Raw genomic sequence first — 17766 nt, 5'->3', positions numbered from 1 at the left:
AAATGCAATCCATCTCGCCTAAGCGATGAACAAAATTTTGTATGACGGCTCGTCATGTAAACACTGCGATGGCTCTCAGTTCGCTACAGATATTTTCTTTCAGTTATTCCAGAGGAGTCGGATTATTGATACTATTTCGATATCTACATAATAAAAAATCCACGGAGCTCAAATCTGGACAGTGTAGGGACCAATTCATGTCACCCCTCCTAAAGGGAAAATTTCACGAACTCTCACTATAACCGCATTGGATGTGTGTGGTGTGGCTCCGTCTTGCTGAAACCATTTTTTTTTTTTTTTATTCAGGCACCGAAAAGTCGTTTAATATCGCCACATGACGTTCCGAATTCACTGTAACTGCATGACTGCTCTTGTCTTCGAAACAGCATCGCAGTCCATGTAGTAATGTTTGGCGAGTGAAGGTGTTTCTCATGCTTCTGTTTAGGAATCGTGAGCGTTCAGGTGAAGATGAGCCTCGTCAAAAAACAAGGGCAGTCAGTCACATCATTAAAGACCTGCAGCGTTATGGCTGGTATCCTCAAGCTTCAATTGTTGCACCAACTGGATTTTCTACGGGTGCAGTTTAAGGTATTTTTGCAGAGTTCGGTTCAATGGTGATCTGTGCACATTTAAAGATCTTGCACGCTTACAAATGGAGAAGTTAGGATAGTCTCGAACAGGCGGATTTACACTCTCCGCCGATTGGTCCGTTCTTAATGAACTTGGTCACCCGGAATTCCACTTGGCCAGTGTTGAAACGGTCTCCTCAAACGTTTCGATCCATTTCTGGATAAGGAGAACACGTCGAGCATCATTTAAATTATGCAGTTGACGGTTACTGCAAAATTTCCGCCGTGCTACAATCGCCGAATCACCGTTTATGCAAAAATTTCCGCACACAGAACGCGCAGTCCACTCTAGAAGCGTTCCATAACGACTGAATTCATAAAGGCCAAGCAAGCGATCAACGTACCCCATACTCTCCTCCGATCTGTTGCACATGCGCAGAGAGCTCTTCAAATATAAAGTTTTTTTTTGAGACATCCTGTTGAGGGCTGCCAATAATACCGCACGACTTAAGTTTGCTAGGTACAATTTTGTGACTCACACAATCAAAGGTTTGCGCAACAGATAATTGCTCTTGTTTAACTCTACTGCCACTTCATTTGTGAGGTCTTTTATCGGTATCTGTGGGAAGAACACTTTACGAAAACAAAACTGGGAGGCGGGTTAACAAGTTCTGCTCAGATGGTGTCAATATTCCACCATAAACCGCATCCTCAAACAGTTTTGAAAAGAGTGAGAACTAAAAATAGTTTATATCTAATTCTGTAGAGATTTAAGCCTGTCAAGAAATACGGCGCAAGTCATTGACTGATAATAAAAATAGCTGGAAGCTTAATTCAGTTACCATGTCGCAAGATAGATAATTAAATAACTTGTGAAAAGTACTAATTTCTTACCTTCACGTCCCCAAACATCGAGACCAGGTCATGCGACTCGCTACCAAGAGCAATATGGTACAGAATGTCCTGGTCCATAAGTTCAATGTGTGGGTTTCTAAGGCGGACCGATCCATCAGGATACCTGTAACAAACAGCAAACATGACATTATGACTAACTTGTAATCAGTATTTGCGTAGTGCCTTAATCAAGTAACGCAAAGTCTGAATAGTTTCCAATAATGACTGAAGTTTTTAGAATTATTATACAAAACTGAACACTACAGATGCAAAACTATCACAAATACAGAACTGATGACTAACAAAAAAAAATTGGCGAACAAGCTGAAAAAAAAAACATAAATTTAATATCGGTACAGAACAGCCAATATGCACTGGAAATGACACAGACCTTAGAATCCGCGGCTATAAACAGTGCCGCATTTATCCAACAACCACGGCCTATTCGCCAAATAACATTGAAAAAAATCGCCTATATATCGTAACGTGGTGGACAGCGCGGAACCAAACACGTCAGTACGAAAGAAGGCTATTACTTACGGTAAGTCTTGTGGATTTTCTACTGGAACAAGAGCTGTTGCGTTAGGCAAGGGGCGAATGAACCGCCTTCGATTTCGAACCGCGCCGACAAGGGGCAACAAATACGTGATTCGCATTTGAATTTCTGTGTGATTCTCGGAGTAAAAGCACACAGGGACATGTGAGCGACGTTCATTTTTTCAATTATATATTACAGCCTCAGGTCGTACAGTTGGTATCAATGGCGACTACGGCTTGTTACCAAGTAATCATCAGATGATCTATTTACAAAGAAAGAAAAAGGGTGATATTAAAATAGCAGGAAACTAAATTACAACTCAAGCAAACTTCTGCTCGCCGCTGTACGTACTTGAATACAGTGCGTACTAACTCGTCAACTCAACAGGCCGACGAGTCGGCCGCGATGTTAATGTATCTGCGCTCTGGTTTTTGGGACTGAATGCTACAGTTAAATAGGTATAAGCTTGGTAACTACTAAATCGCAAACATAAGATTAAAAACATTCAAACTGTGAAACTGAGCCAGGGTAAAATCTTTTTCCACGTGAGCATTAGATCCCCGTACCCCTGATTATTTAAAGATTCGAACTCTCATGTACATACACTCCTGGAAATTGAAATAAGAACACCGTGAATTCATTGTCCCAGGAAGGGGAAACTTTATTGACACATTCCTGGGGTCAGATACATCACATGATCACACTGACAGAACCACACGCACATAGACACAGGCAACAGAGCATGCACAATGTCGGCACTAGTACAGTGTATATCCACCTTTCGCAGCAATGCAGGCTGCTATTCTCCCATGGAGACGATCGTAGAGATGCTGGATGTAGTCCTGTGGAACGGCTTGCCATGCCATTTCCACCTGGCGCCTCAGTTGGACCAGCGTTCGTGCTGGACGTGCAGACCGCGTGAGACGACGCTTCATCCAGTCCCAAACATGCTCAATGGGGGACAGATCCGGAGATCTTGCTGGCCAGGGTAGTTGACTTACACCTTCTAGAGCACGTTGGGTGGCACGGGATACATGCGGACGTGCATTGTCCTGTTGGAACGGCAAGTTCCCTTGCCGGTCTAGGAATGGTAGAACGATGGGTTCGATGACGGTTTGGATGTACCGTGCACTATTCAGTGTCCCCGCGACGATCACCAGTGGTGTACGGCCAGTGTAGGAGATCGCTCCCCACACCATGATGCCGGGTGTTGGCCCTGTGTGCCTCGGTCGTATGCAGTCCTGATTGTGGCGCTCACCTGCACGGCGCCAAACACGCATACGACCATCATTGGCACCAAGGCAGAAGCGACTCTCATCGCTGAAGACACGTCTCCATTCGTCCCTCCATTCACGCCTGTCGCGACACCACTGGAGGCGGGCTGCACGATGTTGGGGCGTGAGCGGAAGACGGCCTAACGGTGTGCGGGACCGTAGCCCAGCTTCATGGAGACGGTTGCGAATGGTCCTCGCCGATACCCCAGGAGCAACAGTGTCCCTAATTTGCTGGGAAGTGGCGGTGCGGTCCCCTACGGCACTGCGTAGGATCCTACGGTCTTGGCGTGCATCCGTGCGTCGCTGCGGTCCGGTCCCAGGTCGACGGGCACGTGCACCTTCCGCCGACCACTGGCGACAACATCGATGTACTGTGGAGACCTCACGCCCCACGTGTTGAGCAATTCGGCGGTACGTCCACCCGGCCTCCCGCATGCCCACTATACGCCCTCGCTCAAAGTCCGTCAACTGCACATACGGTTCACGTCCACGCTGTCGCGGCATGCTACCAGTGTTAAAGACTGCGATGGAGCTCCGTATGCCACGGCAAACTGGCTGACACTGACGGCGGCGGTGCACAAATGCTGCGCAGCTAGCGCCATTCGACGGCCAACACCGCGGTTCCTGGTGTGTCCGCTGTGCCGTGTGTGTGATCATTGCTTGTACAGCCCTCTCGCAGTGTCCGGAGCAAGTATGGTGGGTCTGACACACCGGTGTCAATGTGTTCTTTTTTCCATTTCCAGGAGTGTATAAAGTAGAATCGTACTTTTGATTACTTTGCAAATGAGTTAATGCGTCAAATATTTGACTTTAAGCAGGTAAACGAGAAGTAGTTTAAAAATTGTTTGAAATTATGTTAGAAGTTTGTTGCAAGTCGCAGATACTCTCATTATGAAACACTGCTCGAGTGTAGTCTGGGTAGTGTGCGCTCCACAGCAAGCAAAATCTAGTTTTTCGTACAACTCACTGTTTATGACATATCTTCTGAACTATGCGTCGTACAACAATTTAACTTAGCCGGTACATCCAGCCGTATACGAGGACACTGGCTGCAAACGTGTTGCAAAGAGTATTAACAGTAAAGAAATAACTTTAACTGCAAGAAGAGTGAAAATTCAGTAAGCGATGAACTTCTTTTTTCTTTTCATCATTTTGTGTGTGTATGTGTGTGTGTGTGTGTGAAGGGGAGGGGAGGGGGGAGCATGTTGTCAGCGAAGTACAGGATTGGAGTTACGGCTATACAGATTGAGTACAACAAAAGAATGGTTCAAATGGCTCTGGGCACTATGGGACTCAATATCTGTGGTCATCAGTCCCCTAGAACTTAGAACTACTTAAAGCTAACTAACCTAAGGACATCACACACATCCACGCCCGAGACAGAATTCGAACCTGCGACCGTAGCAGTCGCGCGGTTCCTGACTGAGCGCCTAGAACCGCTAGACCACCGCGGCCAGCTGAGTACAACAGCTTTTTGGTGTACTGTCAACGAATTTCAAAATCTTTAAGCATGAAGAAAATCGAAGAGGACAACTCCCTTAGTTCCCCTTTTCCACGCGTTTTACTTTAATTCGCTTTGTACATATACTACTATATGTTTTACGGTTATGACTGCTATGTCAGTTACTGAATGTCATTTAAATGAAAAACTAACCTTTCTCTCCAATAATTATACAAAAACTTCAAACTGAGAACGTTTTCTCAGAAGTTTCACGATTTAGCGAATGGTTTCACGATGGCCAAGATGAGTCACTGGCTAAGCTTATAGTTTCCAGCAAGATGATTACGCGGCTAGCTGACACTTTTGTATTTGCTGTAAGTGTTCTTCCGGCGTACTTTCCCGTTGCTAGATAAAAGAATTACATAATCTAATCTATATTATTCGTGTAATCAGCTGCAGAATTTTTATCTATCATACCCGCAGAGTGCTAAAGTGACACACAAATAAAATGGAACAGAAACACCACTGTCGAACAATTTTGAAATGTGCAACTGAGCTACTTCGTTGAGGTGCTGTACATAATGCTACTGACTGGGCTACAAGATAGGCAAATGCAGTCGTGTGAAAGGCAGTTGTGCATATATTGTTCTACGAGTGTACGGCGAAAATTCTTCGCCTAGTAATGAAGAAAAAAAAAATATTTTGATGTTACAAACTGCACTGATCTATCGGTGTGGGACTCTTAACTCGATTGACTTTATTCAGCATTTCCAGTGACTATATCCCATCACTGAAGTAGGAAGATTACGAGCAACAGAGCACAAGGCCCTATCGCGAAGGTAATAGGTCGCGCCTGCACACGTTCAGTATTTATTGACAATACTAGTTTGTCAAATTGTCAATACATTAAAGCAACCCATACACCATCAATATAACTGAGGTCCGACGCTCACGGTAGACTAGCGCCATCAAGTAACCCCACAACCAATAACCACACGGGCTGAGGTCTGGGGACCTAAGAAGCCAAACATGACGCTCGTGGCGGCTCAGCACGCGATCTTCACCAAACAATGTGCGCGAGAGATCATTCATACGTGTAGCAATATGGCGTGGAGTACCATCATGCATAAGTCGTACCTTCCACAAGATATTTATCACCCAGGCTAGGGATGATCTCAATTCCCCTTACTACAAGTTGTTTTATACACGATTCTCACGCGAGTTGCTGTCCAGCATCATCTGTTGACCAGTTTTTCCACTCGTTTTTGTTTTCAATAAAACCCATATTATTTCAGGACTGTGTCAGTTTTTACCTCTCTATCTATCCCGTGGATTAGTGCATTTTTAAATGTTAACGAACTTGTGGGTCACCCTGTCCAGTGATTACCCTTGCATAGGCCTATTAAATTTGTTCTGTGTATTTGATAAATGGAATCTGAGGTACGATATCCACAAAGGTGAACTGAGAACATAAACACTGTATACCGCCGAGTGGCTGGTTCATGAAGCTCAGTCAACATATGTCTGTCAACATATCGAGGAGAACACTGTCAAACCGTCAGTGCAACTTGACCTCACACGTTTAATATGTATTGACTATACTGCTCGTCAATATTTCTGCTATTAACAACGTCAATACGCGCCCTCAGGCGGTCAATATATTGATGTTTGGCAACATTATTGAACGTGAGGGCTCCTTTACAGAGGTACCGTCCTCACATTCGTTTTCAGCTGTTCTATATCTAAATAATACGAGGGCCATTCAACAATTAGACAAACTTGTCTGGAGAAACAATGCGTTCATGTTTACAAAACAATACTTTTTCTACTTTTCAACGTACTCCCCTTGAACATTTATGGAATTGTTCCAACGGGCTGCAAGCTCTTTTTATTCTGGCTGCAAAGAACTCTTTATGTTTGCACCAATGTCCCACAAACTTTTTCACGTCCTCGTTGTCCTGGAACCTCTTGCCATGTAATGCCTCCTTCAGTGCACCAAACAAATGGAAATCACTAGATGCTTGATCAGGATTGTAAGGGGGATGAGGCAGTACTTCCCAGCCCATTTTATCGATGATTTCACGGGTTGGTTGAGCAATATGAGCACGTGCGTTGTCTTGCTGGAGAATCACACATCTCCTCAGAGATCATTCACGTCTCTCTCTGTCTCTCTCGGCGGATTCACCTTGTTTAAATGCAAATCCGAGAATACTGGCTGTTCATTGTACGCTGCTCTTCGAGATGATCACAAAAAACTGGACCTTCAGCATCCCAAAACATCGTCAACATGACTTTTCCTGCCGATGGTTGAGTTTTGAATATTTTCTTGACAGGTGAGTTGATGTGCTCCCAGTGCATGCTTTGTCTTTCTGATTCTCCCCGATAACAATGAACCCAAGTTTCACGACAAGTTAAAATTTTGTTGAGAAAGTGCTCACCTTCTCTTTCATAACGTTCCTTTAGCTCTGTGCACACTCTCAACCTTGTTTCCTTGTGTAGCCGCGTCAATCCTTTCGGACCAATCTTCCACATATTTTGCGGTACTTCAGCTTGCTACAGATAATGTTATTAACTGTACCAGTAGTAACTTGAACCTTATCAACTGTCATTTCCACAGTCACCAATTTGACTTTCAAGTGAGGGAGTTGAAACTGCAACTGGTCGGCCAGAAGAATGTTCGTCAGTCACTGAGTCGCGACCATTTTTGAACTGGTCTTTTCACTTCTAAAAATTTGCACCACTCATACAACCTTCACCATAAACTTTAGACATTCTACAGTATATATTCACTTGTTAGTCGCCTTCAACAAGTAAAAAACGAATAACAGAACGTTGTTCAACTAATGCGGACATTTCAAGCGGAATCGCCATCTTGAAATGTATTTTTGAGGTAATGAACAAAACAATGTTGATACATCAGCTGATCACGGCTCATCCCAGTGATGCCAACTTACAGCCATGAAAGTACCATACTTTCCCTAATAAGTTTTTTTCCCCCAGACCAGCTTGTCTCTGTAATTACTGAATGATCTTCTCTTATACTCCGGAAGCCACCGTACGGATTGCGGGGGAGGATACATCCGATACGAGCATTAGTTCCTTCCTCCTCTGTTCTACTTGCGAATCGTGCGAGCGAAAAACAACTTCCGTACGGAACTCTTATTGCTCTGATTTTCTCGTCGTTGATTCGCGAGGTATGTAGGAAAAAGTAATATACTGCCCGACTCTCCTTCGAGCGTAGGCTGTGAGCAGTTCAACACTAACGCTCTCCGTGATGCACAACGCCTCTTGCAGCATCTGTCACTGGAGTTCGTTAGGCATCTCCGTAACGCTCTCGCGCCGAATAGACGATCCCGCGAGGAAACGCCCCCGCTCTTCGCTGGATCTTCTCTACCTCCTAAGTTAATCCATCTTCATAATACAGAGTAATGTCATTTTATTCGCATCATCTCCTTAAGCTGGTGTCTCCGACTCCAGGTTCGCTACCTCAATCGTTCAATGGAGCATCCCGTACCTCTTGTTAAATTTCTGCGCTTTTTTACGTTCACACCCTGTATGTGTGTCACAATTCCTATTATAGGTTCAAATGGCTCTGAACACTATTGGACTTAACTGCTGAGGTCATCAGTCCCCTAGAACTTAGAACTACTTAAACCTAACTAACCTAAGGACATCGCATACATCCATGCGCAAGGCAGGATTCGAACCTGCGACTGTAGGAACCATATCCGGAACTGTACGGTTTTGGTGTAAAATAAGTTTCCAAATCTCCCGTTTCACTGCACACAAACAGCGGAGATGAGCTTTGACTTATGTGCTTTGCAGGGGCCCACGGTGCTGTCAATGTTTCATGTACTCGCTGTTTGGTTCTCCCATGTTGTTGTTTTTGTGGTCTTCAGTCCTGAGACTGCACATCCTACTGAATCTGCTTAGTGTATTCATCTCTTGGTCTCCCTCTACGATTTTTACCCTCCACGCTGCCCTCCAATGCTAAATTTGTGATCCCTTGATGCCTCAAAACATGTCCTACCAACCGATCCCTTCTTCTAGTCAAGTTGTGCCACAAACTTCTCTTCTCCCCAATCCTATTCAATACCTCCTCATTAGTTACGTGATCTACCCACCTTATCTTCAGCATTCTTCTGTAGCACCACATTTCGAAAGCTTCTATTCTCTTCTTGTCCAAACTAGTTATCGTCCATGTTTCACTTCCATACATGGCTACACTCCATACAAATACTTTCAGAAACGACTTCTTGACACCTAAATCTATACTCGATGTTAACAAATTTCTCTTCTTCAGAAACGCTTTCCTTGCCATTGCCAGTCTCCATTTTATATCCTCTCTACTTCGACCATCATCGGTTATTTTACTCCCTAAATAGCAAAACTCCTTTACTACTTTAAGTGTCTCATTTCCTAATCTAATTCCCTCAGATTTAAGTTGACTACATTCCATTATCCTCGTTTTGCTTTTGTTGATGTTCATCTTATACCCTCCTTTCAAGACACTGTCCATTCCGTTCAATTGCTCTTCCAAGTCCTTTGCTGTCTCTGACAGAATTACAATGTCATCGGCGAACCTCAAAGTTTTTACTTCTTCTCCATGAATTTTAATACCTACTCCGAATTTTTCTTTTGTTTCCTTTACTGCTTGCTCAATATACAGATTGAATAACATCGGGGAGAGGCTACAACCCTGTCTCACTCCTTTCCCAACCACTGCTTCCCTTTCATGCCCCTCGACTCTTATAACTGCCATCTGATTTCTGTACAAATTGTAAATAGCCTTTCGCTCCCTGTATTTTACCCCTGCCACCTTCAGAATTTGAAAGAGAGTATTCCAGTCAACATTGTCAAAAGCTTTCTCTAAGTCTACAAATGCTAGAAACGTAGGTTTGCCTTTTCTTAATCTTTCTTCTAAGATAAGTCGTAAGGTTAGTATTGCCTCACGTGTTCCAACATTTCTACGGAATCCAAACTGATCTTCCCCAAGGTCCGCTTCTACCAGTTTTTCCATTCGTCTGTAAAGAATTCGCGTTAGTATTTTGCAGCCGTGACTTATTAAACTGATAGTTCGGTAATTTTCACATTTGTCAACACCTGCTTTCGTTGGGATTGGAATTATTATATTCTTCTTGAAGTCTGAGGGTATTTCGCCTGTCTCATACATCTTGCTCACCAGATGGTAGAGTTTTGTCATGACTGGCTCTCCCAAGGCCATCAGTAGTTCTAATGGAATGTTGTCTACTCCCGGGGCCTTGTTTCGACTCAGGTCTTTCAGTGCTCTGTCAAACTCATCACGCAGTATCGTATCTCCCATTTCGTCTTCATCTACATCCTCTTCCATTTCCATAATGTTGTCCTGAAGTACATCGCCCTTGTATAAACCCTCTATATACTCCTTCCACCTTTCTGCCTTCCCTTCTTTGCTTAGATCTGGGTTGCCATCTGAGCTCTTGATATTCATACAAGTGGTTCTCTTCTCTCCAAAGGTCTTTTTAATTTTCCTGTAGGCAGTATCTATCTTACCCCTAGTGAGACAAGCCTCTACATCCTTACATTTGTCCTCTAGCCATCCCTGCTTAGCCATTTTGCACTTCCTGTCAATCTCATTTTTGAGACGTTTGTATTCGTTTTTGCCTGCTTCATTTACTGCATTTTTATATTTTCTCCTTTCATCAATTAAATTCAATATTTCTTCTGTTACCCAAGGATTTCTATTAGCCCTCGTCTTTTTACCTACTTGATCGTCTGCTGCCTTCACTACTTCATCCCTCAGAGCTACCCATTCCTCTTCTACTCTATTTCTTTCCCCCATTCCTGTCAATTGTTCCCTTATGCTCTCCCTGAAACTCTCTACAACCTCTGGTTCTTTCAGTTTATCCAGGTCCCATCTCCTTAAATTCCCACCTTTTTGCAGTTTCTTCAGTTTCAATCTGCAGTTCATAACCAATAGATTGTGGTCAGAATCCACATCTGCCCCTGGAAAAGTCTTACAATTTAAAACCTGGTTCCTAAATCACTGTCTTACCATTATATAATCTATCTGATACCTTTTAGTATCTCCAGGATTCTTCCAGGTATACAACCTTCTTTTACGATTCTTGAACCAAATGTTAGCTATGATTAAGTTATGCTCTGTGCAAAATTCTACAAGGCGGTTTCCTCTTTCATTTCTTCCCCCCAATCCATATTCGCCTACTATGTTTCCTTCTCTCCCTTTTCCTACTGACGAATTCCAGTCACCCATGACTATTAAATTTTCGCCTCCCTTCACTACCTGAATAATTTCTTTTATCTCGACATACATTTCATCTATTTCATCATCATCATCTGCAAAGCTAGTTGGCATATAAACTTGTACTACTGTAGTAGGCATGGGCTTTTTGTCTATCTTGGCCACAATAATGCGTTCACTATGCTGTTTGTAGTAGCTAACCCGCACTCCTATTTTTTTATTCATTATTAAACCTACCCCTGCATTACCCCTATTTGATTTTGTATTTATAACCCTGTAATCACCTGACCAAAAGTCTTGTTCCTCCTGCCACCGAACTTCACTAATTCCCACTATATCTAACTTTAACCTATCCATTTCCCTTTTTAAATTTTCTAACCTACCTGCCCGATTAAGGGATCTGACATTCCACGCTCCGATCCGTACAACGCCAGTTTTCTTTTTCCTGATAACGACGTCCTCTTGAGTAGTCCCCGCCCCGAGATCCGAATGGGGGACTATTTTACCTCCGGAATATTTTACCCAAGAGGACGCCATCATCATTTAATCATACAGTAAAGCTGCATGTCCTCGGGAAAAATTACGGCTGTAGTTTCCCCTTGCTTTCAGCCGTTCGCAGTACCAGCACAGCAAGGCCGTTTTGGTTAATGTTACAAGGCCAGATCAGTCAATCATCCAGACTGTTGCCCCTGCAACTACTGAAAAGGCTGCTGCCCCTCTTCAGGAACCACATGTTTGTCTGGCCTCTCAACAGATACCCCTCCGTTGTGGTTGTACCTACGGTACGGCCATCTGTATCGCTGAGGCACGCAAGCCTCCCCACCAACGGCAAGGTCCATGGTTCATGGGGGGAGGGAGGGGGGGGTTCTCCCATACAACAACAAAAATTTTCAATCCTTGCAGCACACACAGTACGACATTATAAGAAGTTTAGGAGAACCAAATTATTCCGCAGATCAAGAATTCCCTTTTCAAACATAGTCAGGCGGAAGGAAATGGAGTGGCTTAGAGTCAATGGCAATGCTTAGTTTTATACCCAGATGAGGCCAGATCCAGAAAAAGGAAAAAAAAGAAACAGAGCACAGTTCGGTCAGAGGGCAGCGATAATATTATTTGCTGTGAATGATTTATCAATATCATGCTGCTTGACAACACAGTGGGGCGTTTTCTGTGATCGATTTAGTAATATCTGGCTGCTTGACACCAAGTGGGGCAATCTCAAGTACGACCTCTCGCAACCGAAGATAAATTGCAGCTCTCCAGGGTTTGGCCTTGCCGCGCATTTGTGCGTATGTATCTCGGGTTTCTCGCTTATCTTATCCGCCCTGTTCAGCATTACCTGAGAACTTAATGCGGGCTCTCCACCGCCTGATCTTTACGAGATACGTGTGTTAAGAGCCCAGGGATTAATGCGTGCGCAGTTTCCGTAGGTCCACAGCAATAGCACGCACAAATATCTGCGAGGCGTGATCAAAAAAGTAACGAATTTTGCAGTATCGAGTGTTGTATTAGTAAGAGTTGTGTGGTTTTGTTGTTGTTGTTGTGTTTTGTAAGCATGTGAAACGTATCAGTAAAAGGGTCGTCACATCGGATACTTAAATTTTGTCCAAAGTACTGCATGTGTTTTTGTAGTATCGGCGATTATTTATTTTGTATATAAACAGAACAAAGAATTTGAATGAAATTTTGCTGTAAGAGAAGACTAAAGTGGAGCGAAGTTTCAAAAACATTGACTTGCTTTTGATCATTTTGCTATTACTAAGACAAGGGTTCTCAAATGGTATAAGTGTTTTAAAGATGGCCATGAAGACACTGGAGATGTCGAGCGCTCTGAACACCCCGTACATCGTAGAAACCGAGGGAAAAGTGAAAGAAATGTTTATCAACGATCATAGAATCATAATCCGAGAAAACGTCGTTGATGTTGGATCATCATGGCATAAGTTTTTCGAATGTTTTAGATATGAAACGTGTGACAGCAGTATTTGTTTCAAAATTGGTGGCCGAGCGGTTCTAGGCGCTACAGTCTGGCACCGCGCGACCGCTACGGTCGGGCAACGGTCGGACATGGGTGTGTGTGATATCTTTAGGTTAGTTAGGTTTAAGTAGTTCTAAGGCCTAGGGGACTGATGACCTCAGCAGTTAAGTCCCATAGTGCTCAGAGCCATTTTTTTGTAGCGAACAACATTACAGAACTACCTTACTAAAACGTATCATGTCATAAAAGATGATGAAGCATGGGATTACGGATCACATCAAACTATGTCTCAGTCGTCCCAGTTATTATGGATCGCTTAGACCGAAAAACGCTCAACAAGTAGAGTCAATTGCATAATTCGATTTTAACGACATAGTGCTCCGTGAGTTACGCCACAAGGCCGAACGAATTTTCGACCAAAAACGATACTGTAATGAAGCCCTGGTCACCACATCCGCCAGCCATGGTCCCATGTCACTTTCCTTACAACCATAGATGAGATTAAAAACCCATTGCAAAGATAGTGTTCAAGAAATGCTTCGGGAACTGGAAAAAGCGCTGGCAAACTTTATAATAGTTGGCGAATGACGCAACAAGCCACAAATACTTTTTAAATGTTTTGTTTTAGTGTGATAACCAGTCTTGGGCTACCATATCCACCTTCGGATGGCTAATATTTGTTTTATTGGGGTGAATGAGGTTTTCCAGATCGATGTAGATGTTTAATTCCACGAAGCACACACATTGTAAATAACTGTGGCACACTTAATAATATTCTTAAAGTCAGAGTTGAGCATCAGACATGTGCTGCACACCTGATGTATTCGTTTAGAATGCATGTGGAATCCAACAACATACATATCGATCTGGAAAACCATATAAACGGTAGCAAAACAAACCCACTGGAAATTATGTAAGAGAACACAACTAATATGCATGATATATAAACAAATGCAAGCACTTAAGAGTACTTTTATTAATGAAACAACTTATAAAGTAGCACTAAATGCTCAAATATTCTTGTGCAACGCGGCTAAGTAGTGCGAGCAGCGTTACGAATGTATATAACAGCAAATGACAACGACATATAAATGTGTCAGCTTGTGAAAGTAGACATGGCTTAAAGCCAAAACATCTGCACTTAATAAGGCCGAAATTGCAATAGTGGAAATTAAAAGTTTTTAACAGTCACTGGCATAAACATGATGTCTTTCAATAAATTTCACATGACTCTGAATCCCAGTTATGAAAAGTTACATCCCAGATGTGTTCGATCGGCTTCAGATCTGGCAAGTTGCGGAGTCATCGCATGAGTTGGAACTCACCATCGTGTTCCTCGAACCACTCCATCACACTCCTGGCCTTGTAACATGGCGCATTATCTTGTTGAAGAATGCCACTGCCGTCGGGAAACTTAAGCTTCATGCAGGGGGTGTACGTAGCCTGCAACCAATGTACGATACTCTTTGGCACCATGGAGCTCGACTAGTCCCTTGAATGCCCACGTGAAAGTTCCCCAGAACCTAACGGAGCCGCCAGCTTGTCTCCGCCCCGCAGTACAGGCGTCAAGGAGCTGTTCCTCTATAAGACGACGGATTGGCGGCCTCTCAGCGGCGCAATGAAGGATGTCAGACTGTGCAGCGCTCTGCCACTGAGCCAACGTCTAGTGCCGATGGTCACGTGCCCATTTCTGTCGTAGTTGGCGATGTTATGGTGTTCATATTGGCACATGCACGGCTCGTTGGCTACGACGGCCCACCGTTGGGAGTGTTCGGTGCACTGTGTGTTCAGACACACTTGCACTCCCCCCAGCATTAAAGTCTGATGTTCAGCCACAGTTCGCCCCTGTCCTGTTATACCAGTCTGATCAGCCTAAGGCGTCGGACAATTGTAATGAGGGGTGACCCTCCAACCCCACGACGTGTGGACGTGGTTTCACCTCGGTTTCGCCAGGTGTCGGACACTCACCACAGCACTCGTAGACCGTGCGCGTGTCTGCACAGGCGACGCTGCTATTAGAAGTAGGCTGTTTAGGTTTTTATGTTGGTAACGCCACGTAGCGGTCTGTATGAAAGTCACTGACTGTGCTGTGTGCAGTCTGTGGCTGATTTGCATTGTTGGAATATTTGCTTTATGAAACCTCCCCTTAATGAATTACTGTGCTGATAAACCTCTTACGTTATTTGATTTTCAGACAGCTTAGCAGAACTGAATGTACTCAGACATTTCTCTCTTTACTTATTCTGATCAACACTAAACTGACACACAATATTTTTAGCGCAACGCAATCTGACTTTCAATAATCCCTACAAAAGAATGGCCCTGACTAACAATAACCTATACCTTTCATGAATCACTTACCCCACAAAAATCTTCGTTACTCGAACTACTGCAATACAGCGAGCGCCAATACTGCCAGCTAAATAAAAGATTCTGACTACTGAAGGCACTAACTACTGATAGGTATAGTTAGCAAATGAAAGATTTTGATAGAGAACAAACAATGTATTTACCTTAATACTGTTCAAAAATCATCATATATATCAGTTCATGATATCCAGTATTACAAATTTACTCTTTCTGATGGTCACAGGTCCAGATCATCCGCTCTCAAAATTCTGCCATTTCTCTCCCCACATCCACCACTGCTGGCGGCTCACCTCCAACTGCACAACGCTATGTGCTGTTCACATCCAACTGCCCAACAATACAATAGCGAGTATTCCAACAATGCCGACCAGCCTCAGACTGCACACAGCACTCAGTGATTTTCATACAGAGCGCTACGTGACGTTACCAACATAAAAACCTAAACAGCCTACTTACATAGCCCCCATGCTCCCCACAAAAAGAGAGAAATGTCTGAGTAGGTTCAGTTCTGCTCAGCTGTTAGAAAATCAAATAACGTAAGGGGTTTACCAGCACAGTAACTCATAAATTTTGCTAAGGGGCAGTTTCACTATCGCCTGGACGAGTTTATAGCGAAACTGGGTTCGGTGGTCATAATGTTCTGGTTGAGCAGTGTAGTGTGTGGGAATTTGCAATTTCAGTGTCCAGCTGTGCGTGTTTCTTAAGGAATCTAAGAGACTGACAAACCGTATATAAATCAGGCACCCCGTCCCAGTTGCCTACCTAATGGCTTCCAGGGGATGACAAAATCTTGATTTCGGTATTCCATATAATTAATCGCTCAATTTAAAAATTTATAACGGAAATTTAATATACTCATTAAGAGGTACAAACCAACTTGAAGGTTTCACACAATAAGTCAATTATTGATGTTAAAAATGGTGTATACAGGGTGAATCAGGAGCAAAGGTACATGCTTTGACAGGTGATACTATTGGCGATTCTTAACAAAAAAACTACTAATAAACGTACGCCCTTTTCTTAAACGTCTCCAGGTAAACAGCTCAGAAAGGGAAAGGTGCAGGTGACGGTAAATTAAGACAGTTATATTATGGTTTGTATAATTGTGTACGTTTCCTCACAGAAGATGTTCTAACAGTCCACCGTCAACTGCTCTTGCAGACAGGTGTCGTGTCGCCGATCGGAGCTCAGTTTTGCACACCTTTACCTTCACCTGGGCACAAGCGTGTAAAATACGAGCTAGAAGTTCCTCTCTTGTGTCCGCTCCGGGCTTGTAGATGTCGCTCTTCAGCCACCCGACCAATCCCATGGTGTAAGATCGGGTGACCTCGGTACCCAAGCAATGACTCCACGGCGGCCGATCCAACGTCCAGGATACATTGTGTTGAGATACTGTGTCACTGGTCGTGCGGAATGTGTAGGAGCTCCGTCATGCTGAAAGTACACTACTGGCCATTAAAATTGCTACACCAAGAAGAAATGCAGACAATAAACGAGTATTCATTGGACACATATTATACTAGAACTGACATGTGATTACATTTCCACGCAATTTGGGTGCACAGATCCTGAGAAATCAGTACCCAGAACAACCACCTCTGGCCGTAATAACGGCCTTGATACGCCTGGGCATTCAGTCAAACAGAGCTTGGATTGCGTGTACAGGTACAGCTGCCCATGCAGCTTCAACACGATACCACAGTTCATCAAGAGTAGTGACTGGCATATTGTGACGAGCCAGTTGCTCGGCCACCATTGCCCAGACGTTTTCAACTGGTGAGAGATCTGGAGAATGTGCTGGCCACGGCAGCAGTCGAACATTTTCTGTATGCAGAAAGGTCCGTACAGGACCTAAAACATGCGGTCGTGCATTATCCCGCTGAAATGTAGGGTTTCGCAGGGATCGAATGAAGGGTAGGGCCACGGGTCGTACCACACCTGAAATGTAACGCCCACTGTTTAAAGTGCCGTCAATGCGAACAAGAGGTGACCGAGACGTGTAACCAATGGCACCCCATACCATCACGCCGGGTGATACGCCAGTATGGCGATGACGAATACACGCTTCCAATGTGGGTTTACCGCGATGTCACCAAACACGGATGCGACCATTATGCAGTAATCAGAACCTGGATTCATCCGAAAAAATGAAGTTTTGCCATTCGTGCACCCAGGTTCGTCGTTGAGTACACCATCGCAGGCGCTCCTGCCTGTGATGCAGCGTCAAGGGTAACCGCAGCTGTGGTCGCCGAGCTGATAGTCCCTGCTGCTGCAAACGTCGTCGAACTGTTCGTGCAGATGGTTGTTGTCTTGCAAACGTCCCCATCTGTTGACTCAGGGATCGAGACGTGACTGCACGATCCGTTACAGCCATGCGGATAAGATGCCTGTCATCTCGACTGCTAGTGATACGAGGCCGTTGGGATCCAGCACGGCGTTCCGTATTACCCTCCTGAACCCA

The 17766-nt window shown here is 44.0% G+C and overlaps 1 protein-coding gene across 3 annotated transcripts in view; it reads right to left on the bottom strand.

The window, feature by feature from the left end:
• LOC126215365 (uridine phosphorylase 1) overlaps positions 1–17766 on the bottom strand; it is a 415530-nt gene that overhangs the window by 50776 nt on the left and 346988 nt on the right. For all 3 annotated transcript variants that reach the window (XM_049942057.1, XM_049942059.1, XM_049942058.1), the window contains one exon: positions 1464–1587. In XM_049942057.1, coding sequence (XP_049798014.1) covers positions 1464–1587 — 124 coding nt within the window. The remainder of the gene's footprint in view (positions 1–1463; positions 1588–17766) is intronic.

The sequence above is a fragment of the Schistocerca nitens genome, chromosome 12 (genome assembly GCF_023898315.1).
Source record: "Schistocerca nitens isolate TAMUIC-IGC-003100 chromosome 12, iqSchNite1.1, whole genome shotgun sequence".
NCBI lineage: Eukaryota > Metazoa > Arthropoda > Insecta > Orthoptera > Acrididae > Schistocerca > Schistocerca nitens.
This window is presented reverse-complemented; position numbering and strand designations above follow the sequence as displayed.